The sequence below is a fragment of the Manacus vitellinus genome, unplaced genomic scaffold (assembly GCF_001715985.3).
Source record: "Manacus vitellinus isolate BGI_N305 unplaced genomic scaffold, ASM171598v3 scaffold_38_pilon, whole genome shotgun sequence".
Lineage (NCBI taxonomy): Eukaryota > Metazoa > Chordata > Aves > Passeriformes > Pipridae > Manacus > Manacus vitellinus.
In genome coordinates, this window is record NW_021940526.1 from 3437202 (window position 1) to 3447102 (window position 9901).

Here is a 9901-nt window from a genome sequence, read left to right on the forward strand (position 1 = left end):
CCTCGTTACCTCCATATTTATGGCTTCTGACTGACAGCAGGTACCTGACTCCAGAGATTCAGGCTCCAACCAAAGCCTTTTCCACAGGTGGGAGTTCATCCCATCCCTCACCCCTGGGATTCTCTGGTGCCTGACAATAATTGACACCACTGCAGCCTGGTCTCTCTCCTCTTCTATTTTTCATGACATCTGCAAAGACACTGCTGTCTGGAGACCTCTACCCATGTGCCAAACTCGATTTAGAGGTTCTGGAGGGAGTACAGGAAGGAGGAGAAAGGCAAGCAGGCAGAAAAATTGCCTCAGCTTAACTCAGCTCCCCACAAACCCAGGCTAAACATACAGCTCCTCCTCAAAAGGGATTTATATTTCTGTTCACATTTCTGTTCAAGTGCTACAGGTGTTTTACAGCTCTAGCCTTCACCTATTCCCAAAGCATTAATATGTGAGGTAAATATATTCTTTTGAGGGGAAAAAAAAAGTGGGCTCTAATAGGTTCAAATTTAAATCAAACATATTTGAGCATGGAGGGGTTTTTTTAAGTGCAAATAGAGTCGATCAAAGTGACATTATCATCAATAAATAAACCCCAACTTCTGCAAGTGCCATTTCTGATACAAGAAGACAACCAGAATCTCTGGAATCTCTTTTTCCCCCCATTTCTCCATAGTTTCTACCATCTTGCACACCTGAAAGTTGGGAATTGTTTGATACAGCAGGCAAATTTATTTTTAAAATATACCAGGTCTTGAAGAGACATTGAGTGGACCCACAAGCAGCTACAAAAGGGTTCTCAGACCTGTGCCATTTAAAAAAGAGGAAAACTGCTCTGGAAATATAACTCTTCTTTTTTAGCTTATTTCATGCAGCCTGTGTGCAAATAATTTCAAATGAGCAAAGATAAAGCCTACATGTCCTTCTCCCTTTGGATGAGATGTGTGCAACTTCAGAGGGAAAGAGAAGTGTTGGGAAGCAGAGGGGAGCAAAGCAATTATCCCCAGGATTAACCAATTTGGCTGGTTAATCACTTCAAACCAGTTGCTTTAACCCAAAGGTGTTTGGGTTTGCCTGAGCTATCAAAGCAATACTTTTGTAGGTGTGGGTTGTAAAATACTGACTGAAATCAGACTCAAAAAAGCAGAGGATGAGGGGAAAGAGCTTTCAGTATCCATTAGGTGACACAAGGGAAACCTTATCATGACAAGGATAATGATGAGCCCTTGGATATTTAAGATTCTCTGCCCCAGGAAGTTGTTTGGTTGTGGGGTTTTTATTTTTAAATTAACTATACCACTCTGACATTGGGCACAGCACAATTAACTGAATGGATTTTACATTCTGAATGTTTTATATATTCTACAATCCAACTAGAACTGTTTTAAGTCTGTGCTACTAAATACCACAGTGTTCTGGGTGTAGAGAAATGGAAATAAACTTTCTTTGAGTCAGCTCTGAAAGTCCCTCCCCTCACTCCACATTAGCAGAGTCCTTTGTCACCTGGAACAGCTCCTTTGCTTTTATCCTACTCTGCAATCAGGGCTTGCAAAGGCAGCAGCAATCAAAAAGATACATGAAAACCCCTTTTTGCAGCACACAGTCGAGAAGAGCAGCAGTTCAAGGCTCTGAAATAGAAACTTGTTTCAACTAACAATTGTCTGGTTCGTTTATTTACAAACACTGCTGTACTATATGTGGTTTACGACCCATAAGAGGCCTGCAGTCATTCACGGGAGTGTTCTGAAGGCCATTAATTCAATTTTCTCACCCAAAGAGCTGCCCTTGTAACTCCCCTGAGCAGACTGACCAACCACACACAGCTCTGAAGAAGCAGGTAAAGGGCAGGACACAACAGAGGGGGAGGAAAGAAAAACAGCAAACAAAACTTCATGGACAAGCAAATCATGAGCAGACATTTGTGCCTTTGCTGACCCACTCAGATCCAGAACATGAGACCAAAATGTCAGTGTTGTACATCTCTAAAACTAAATTTCAATGTGTAGTAGGGGTATAGCTCTTACATTCCTCTGGATGTCCACAGCAAACAGCCCTTTGGGTAGGAGCCCCAGATTCTTGGGACACTTCCAAGTACATAAAAAAAAGGCTCAGGAGAAGATGACCAAGGCAAAAATCAGCTGTGACCAGAAAGGGAAGAGGAAAAGGAGAAAGGGTGTCCCAGTCACTGGTGCAAATGACTGTGGGTTATGAGGCTTTGTAAGAGCCACCCATGGGTGCCTGTGCCAAGCAGGGGCTCAGTTTCCAACAGATTCCTGCTGCAAATTCCTGGAATGACAGGGTGGCCTGGCAGTCCCAGTGTGCTGCACATCACACTGGGTCTAAACTTAAGTGAACAATTTTCCTGAAGGGCTTTTAATTCCACCTTTTTATTTGTTGACTTAGGGCCAATTCTCTACTTTCTTGCAATTCCACAGCCTCAAATGAGTAATGTGGCTGTTCTATACTTATTCCATTAGGTTGCCTCCTAATTGGCTGTGCAACCTCAGGTCCTGCATTAGCAATATTCTTTGCTTTATACTTTTAAACAAAAAGCCTTCAAATTTATGCCCACAAAATGCCACGGAGAACTTTGGGATCCTTACCAAGCAGGCACAGAAGATCAATGGACAAATCTATAATTAAATACCTGCCAGGTAACTGTTTCAAGGCCTGATTTTTACTGTGGGTCCCCCAGACTACATCCAACATCAGCAGGCAAAAAGTGCCACCTCCCTTTCAATACTTTTATTTTTAACATTTTAATGCTACTTCAGCTGTTAGAACAGAGGGGGGCTCATGACACTGCCTTAAGCCAGGCTGTTGTTTCCTGGGCTTGCCTCAGGTTTCCAGAGACATTGAACATCCCCAAATATAACCTGAGAACTTTGACACACACCAGTGATTTCATTTGCTTGAATCTCCTGCTGGAGAATTTCTGCCAAGCTGCTTTCCAGCCACAAAGCTAAGAAATACCAATTGTTTCTGGCAGAGGCAAAATGTTCTTCAGCATTTCTTTCACTTGGGCAAAGGGGCATGAACTGTGGTTGAGTAAGTGTGGGGACAGCCCCGAAATGGAGCTCTCTTGACACCCAACAGATCCAGGGGATTCCAGGCTTGGGGAAGTGGAGAAGAAGGAATAGCAACGCTCCAGTTCACACACAGGCAGCAGATGTATCAGCTGGAAATTCCATAATACATTGGGCGTACTCAGACTGGAACTAAGCAGGATGACCCAAACAATCAGGATTATGAAGTTCTTCAGGCTGACAGCTGAGCTACAGTGACAGGGAGAAAACCCCCATCCCTCATGAACTCCTGAAATCATCTGGAAGGGTAAAGGTGTCCTCCTCTGCTGAGGTCAGAAGAACCAAACCTGCCATGCAAAGCAAGAGTGCAAGAAGAAAATGCTGGAGAAGGTGAAATGAGTGGAAGTTGGAAACAGGATAAAAAAAAAAAAACAAAACTGGAATTGAGCCTACAAGACTCATAAAATGGAAGCCCACTTGTTCACCAGGAACATGCAGGAAAAATATTCCTCTCTGTTAGAGTGGTTAAATCCTAGGGGAGCTTTGGTGACAGCACCACAGGACACGAGTCAATGTGCTGATCAAAGTCCTGCAAGCTGACAGGAGCCACCCTGAGTGGGATTTGTTTCTCAGAAGTCTGTCCTACACCGAATCATTTCTCAAGATGTCCCCACTCTTGGGCTAATTATACTCTCACTGCCTGTAGTCTTTATTTGTCTGCAGGAGTCCTTAAATATTGCCAAGTACACAGAAAAAAAAGGAATGAAGGGAGAACTTTGGAACAAAAGTAGCCAAATGCCAAACAGGAAGATTCTTTTTCTCAGCCAGAGAGTTCTTGTGTGATGCTGAGAAAATCTCATTTAAGCCAGTCTGTTCATCAGCACAAATGCTGCCTTCTGATTTTGAGGGAATACTGGAATTGAATTTCCACATTTCATCTTCTAATTTCCAGAGATGCTGAGCCCAAACTCATCTGAAGTCACTGGGGAGGCATCCTGAACATCTGACTGTGTGGTGCTGTGCAGGCTGGAAATTAGGTCCAAGGTATCTAATGGCAGATTAAAAATTCGTAGGTTTTTATGTTGGTCTTTTTTTTTTTTTGGACCTACAACAGCACAGTTGGGAACACATTTTGTCGTCCAGTGGGCCTCGTGAAAATAAATTCAAAAGTGCTTATGAAGCATTTACTTTATAAAAGATAAAAGACTCCATAGTGATTAGTTAACTATTTGTTAACTATTTCACTACAGCTTTTGTTAAAAAAAAAACAAACACACACACCAAAAAAAGTCTTGAGCATTCAAACACTGAAGAGAAGAAAGCATCCAGTGCACAATCCAGATTCCCAGTTATTCTGGGAATAATTCTTTCACAAAGGATCCTCACTTATTTAGGAGTTGTTTTCTGGCTTTCACTTTCCCTACTATCCACCAACACTCCAAAGAGCTCTGATGCTACAATAACAGATGTTATCTATGATTTAAATATGTAAAGACTCCACCAGATCTTCCCAGACAGGCATCTCACTCTCAAATTTATTCCCCCCACACTAAAGTGATAAAGAGCTTGCTAATTGAGTTAAGTTAGGGCTTTCCCCTTTGATATATGTTAACTGTTAAAAATTTTATCTCCATCTATTCTCCTATGCCCAAAAGACCAAAACCACAACTTCTTCTCGTTTAAGGTATTTCTATACAGCACAGAGCTGATATTTGTTTACTACATAAAGATCAGCAACAAAGAAGAGCCAGCAAAAACACTAGAACTTAGGCCTAACGTCTTCCCTCCAGACTGAAAACAGAAAAAAAAAATAAACTCTCTTCAGCTTATTGTTTTACTTTTGTACACACAGAACAATGGCTGCTCATTTTTCATGGCCTCACTAATGTACTGGAGTGACAGGCTTGTGCAGAGTTTAAAAACAAACACAAAAAGGCAAGGGAAAAAGAAAGTCACTTCAGCATCAAGATCTTAAAACAACTTCTCAAAACTCCCAGGTTGTTTATTTGTTTCATCTCAGCTTATCTATAATAATGATATTCTGATGTTATGTTTACTTCTAAGGTTAAAAGGGGATGTATCTCATGCTCCTGGTAATCTTCTCGAAGACTTTAAACAAATAAAGAAGGCTGCAAACATAACATTCACCATCTGAGCTCAAAAATGCTTTGTTAAGATAAAGTGCTCCAAGAGAAAGGCATTAAAAGAGAACTTAAAAGACCCGGGTTTGTTTTTGCTGCTCACTGAGCAAGTGCTGCAGCCACTAAGCAATCCTACCTATCCTTCAGTAATCCAAAGTTTGGGGGGAAAAACGTATGGCTAGAAAATTGGAGTGATGGCCCTCAATTTGGGTAGTTACATTCCCTCACCAGTACACTTAACTAGCAAGTGATAGTGTGAGCCACACAGAGAGCCGGCAAAGTGTTTATGCAGAGTACACCTTATCACTGGGGAAGATAAGGGAGCTTTTAAGCAGGAAATGAAAACAAATCTATTTCTGAATATGCCCCATCACGTTCACTTGCTACAGTGGGCCAACTGCTGCTCTTAGAAAATATCAGTTCTGCTCTGGCTGTTGAGAGGTTTGTTCACTCTGTTATGCCCACCTTGTTCCCACCACGGGTGGGAGAAAAACAGGGAGACAAGTCAGCCAAGGCAGGTTTCAGCCCTTCAGAAGTCAGATCAGTCCTGAGTGAAGTCACTCCTTATCCTCAGGATTCATCACTCCTCTCCACTATCAACACATTCTGCTACATTAAACTTAACCCCCTACCCAAAAAGCTTCACCCATGGATTTAATTGCCACCTTTTGAATTATTTATTAAACTACTGTAAAGCTCTCATCAGGAAGAGCTATTACAACCTGGGTATCACTACAGCAGAGGGGAGCAGGTCAGTTCCTCCTGAAGCCTTCCCTCTCTCTAGGGACATGAGCACATCTGTTCAAAGCCAGAGCAGGAGTTAAGGGGCTCAGCCTCTTCCCACACTAAGGGAGAAGCAGCTGTAGAGGTCCAACTGAAGAAATATGATCTGGAGAAGCGAATGCTCAGCCAACTAACCATCTGGAACCAGGCACACAGGTGGATACATCCACAAAAAACCGCCTAAGAAACCAGCCACATTCATCCTTCACCTGTTCCAACATCAGCTATTCCTGCTCAGTGCCTTGGGAAGCCAAACTCCACGTCAAGAGCAAGAGTTCTTTCTAAAATACGTTTTCCAACCTGTAATACTGTTACAGAATAAAACAGGAACAGCGTGAGGAAAGGCAAAGTTACTGGACAACAATAATCTGTTTGACTTTAGTGCTTTATACCCTGATCCCAAATGGAATTTGGGTATTAGAGTGTATTAGGCATTGGGTGGTGTGAGCACTACCACATCCAATCCTGAGGCACAAAAGAGGGACTTGTCTTGCAAAGCCAGAAATTTTTAATTGATCCTATTGCTCATACAACTGAAGGTGGTCTGCAAAGGAAATGGAATTTTAAGCTTTCCACCTGCCTGTATGTGATCTTGAGGGGCTGACATAACCTCCCTCTCTCCTCTCAGCAAAGCTCAGGCCAGGCATTTCTCTCTCCAGCTGGATCACCATCACAGTGCTGAGGTTCATGTGTGACATGCAGCAAACTCCACTGCTGTTCCTCAGAGAGGGAGTCCATGCAAACCATCAGTACCACATCTCTTAGTGCCTCAGAGTTCCTGATTGGGCACGGAGGCTCAGGGTGGGATACCAACATGGGGGCTGGTTTTGAAGTCTCTGTCACTCCAGCTTTTGTCCCTGTTCTGCACAGCACAGCATCCTTCTCAAAGCTGGCAAGCACATTCTTTAACAACCATTACTCCAGACACCATGAAATTCCTTACACGCCTCTCATGCTCTGCTTTAAATCCTCCCAGCGTTCCCATTTAAAAAGGCTGCTGCTTTCCAGTGGTTTAGAACTCAGCTGGAAAAATTTTGCTTTGGGCTGAAAGTTGGTGCAAGTCATAAGAATTCACAAACAACACTTTGGCTTCACGAAACACAAAGGCAAGTCAATAGGACCATCTTTAAACTGCAACCCAAAGCAGCAGGGAAGGGAACGACAAGGACAAGCTTCAGAGAGGAACAAATGTTGCCCCAGTGCACATGGAAGAGCTCAACTCCTGCTCTCTCAACTCCCCCAGTGAAAGGAAAACGGTGCATAACAAACATCAGCAGGTGAGCCTGGCTTTTCTGAGCAACCCTGGGAGCACAGCAGAGCCCAAATACTCGTTATGGTCAATCCTGTTTTACTGTTCCATGCTGCAGTTTACTATTCCTCGTTAGAGCCCATTGTTTCACTGGTGAGGTTGTGCGTGCCTGTTTACATGACACACCACAGAGGGTCACATTAATAATCATTTTTTAAAACCCTCAAGCAGAATAATTTCCTGGAAAACAAAGGCTCTGAAGTTGGTTACTGGCTGCTCAATAGCAAATACTTTGCAGAGTCATCTAACATGAATTTGTGTGAAGGTCTTTTTTACGGCCAGCGTAGCAAAGGGACACACTTTCCTTGAAATCTTGGATTTTGTGGGGCTTCCACTGCTGAGAAGAAACACTGCGGGCAAGACAGGGAGGCTGAGGGGCAAGAAATGTGCAGATATACACACAATGCACAGACAACCACGAGTTAATGCCACAATTCTTCATAAGAGTGTAGCTAAATACGCATCAACTTCCACAAGATTGCCAACAAAAGCACTCACTGAACACAACAGGACTCTCACCTCAGTCACACATTCCAGGTGACACCTGTGTATCCCTGAGTAACACCTTTAGCCTGAAATGCACATCTTTTGCTAGAGTTTAGCTATATTTTATTACTGTAGCCTTTAGGTTTGCAGTTTTTAATCTTTTTTTCTGCTATTAGTCCATAGCAGACAGGTTAGTCACTGAACATCCACTGTGTATGGAGAACACCTCTTCTCCTCCTGATTCTATGGGTACAATACATAGAAACAGCACTTAAACTAGTAATTTAAACAGCTGCCTGATAGCTTGGACTGTCAGTCTGGAGATTTCAATCACTTGACCTCTGCATAGACCTGTGGAAGTTTCTTGGTAGCTTACCAAAAATAAAACAATAACTGCAGTGACAAGGCTGAGGTTGCACTGCCTTTTCCTATCCTAAGGAAAATGTCAACCGCAAGAAAACATTTTCCCAGGCAAGTCATTCAGGCTTAGTTCCTGAACATAAATAACCTGTATCAAGCCAATGTTTACTACCGTGGACAAGGTCAGTTTGCCGAGCCTATTAAAGCTGTGTTTGCTTATTACTGTAAATAAAATTTCACACAGCAAGTTCGGCTTCTTATGTTCTCTCTCTCTCTCCTTGAGAGCGTTTTATCACAGGTTTATAGGGGTCAGGTTTACACATTTGGCTGCTGGACAGGCTGAAAGCAATGGCAAAATAGCAATATGTAACAAGAACAGCGGTTACACATGAACTGCTCCTTCTCCCTCTCTGTTGTGTCCCTCCAGTTGTTGCTGTGGATGTTTTTAGCACACCCAAAGTCCCAGCAAAAACATAAGAGCACTCAAAACGAGTCATCCTCAACAATTCTGATGTTCAGACTGCCTGCCTTCCTTCCCAGCCATTTCTCTACCACAGCTCGAGTCTCACGTCGCCCCTGTGTCTCCAGACAGACCTTTTGGGGCACCTGCTCCTCCGTGCACAGCTGAGACACGAACACCCGATGCTGTACGGCAGGAGCAAGGCTAGCAGAGGACACAACGGGCTTTGGGGAACGGAAAACTAAATAAAGAAAAGTTCCCTTTCTCTGAAACTATCCCGGGCACAGTCGGCACGCGAAGAAGGAAATTCCAGCTGCTGAACAGCTGTGCTACCGAAGGTGAAGGGGAAACCACACTCCTTCCCTATGTGAGGCAATGCAAGTGTAAAGGCTTGGGAAGCAGCAAGTGGTAAAGGTAAAGCAGATGATTTTGAGGCAAGAAAGGAGAGAGGAAGATGAACGAGGGTACCAAAGCTGTGAGCCCTGGGAGAATGCATCCAAGGGCTTGACAATCCCACCAGAGAGAGACGAGGACAGGAGCCAGAAAGAAGAGGAGCTGGGAGAAGGAGGCGGGAGATGAAAGAACAGGTTGAAACAACTATGTTACGAGGACAGAGGTGGCAACATGCACACTGAAACACGGGAGGCGGGAGAGGCAGGCGCTCGCTAAAGGAGGCGGCACAACACGGCTCGCACCGGCCAAGCGAAAGCAGACCGGAGAGTCTTCGGAGAAAGTTTGCCCGGCCTTCGGCCGCCGGTCCCGGACGGGGACACCCATCGCCCGTCCCCGGGGTCCCGCACCTGCCCTCCCGCAGCGGGCAGGGCCGGGGGGCCGCTACACGTGCACCCGGAGCCCCATGCGGATTGGATTACAGCCGTTTTGCCCTGGCCGCGGGCGAAAGCGGATCGAGAGAGACCGAGATTTGGCGTGAGGGAGGGGGGCGGTACTCACATCGTCCCATTTGACGAATTTGACGCCTTTCTTGAGGGTGTCGGAGACGCAGACGGGTTTGAGCTGCAGGGCGTGCACCCCAGGCTGAGCCAACCGGCCATCGGCCCCGCATGGACGCGCGCTACGCCCGCGGCGCGGCCGCTTTCGGGAGGGAAACGCCGGAACCCGGGAGCAGGCCGGCAGGAGCGCCCGAGCGGCAGGAGGCGCTGCCCGGCCGGCGAGGCGAGGACGACGCTTCACTGGCGGCTCGCCCAAGGAAGCTGGCGCGGCGGCCGGCGGCCGGGCGAAGCCATGCGGCGGCACATTCCTCTATAATCCTGTCTATACCGCCCCGCCCGCCCGGCTCCTTCGCACCACACAGCGCACGCACGCAGGGCACGGAGCCGCCGGCGCT

General features: G+C 45.4%; 1 protein-coding gene across 1 annotated transcript in view; it reads right to left on the reverse strand.

The window, feature by feature from the left end:
- Nucleotides 1–9618, reverse strand: part of PLCB1 (phospholipase C beta 1) — a gene marked incomplete at its 5' end in the record, with an annotated part of 333313 nt that extends 323695 nt beyond the window's left edge. The window contains one exon of the mRNA XM_018077472.2: nt 9508–9618. Within this exon, the coding sequence (XP_017932961.2) occupies nt 9508–9618 (111 nt within the window). The remainder of the gene's footprint in view (nt 1–9507) is intronic.
- Between the last annotated feature and the right edge of the window lie 283 nt (nt 9619–9901).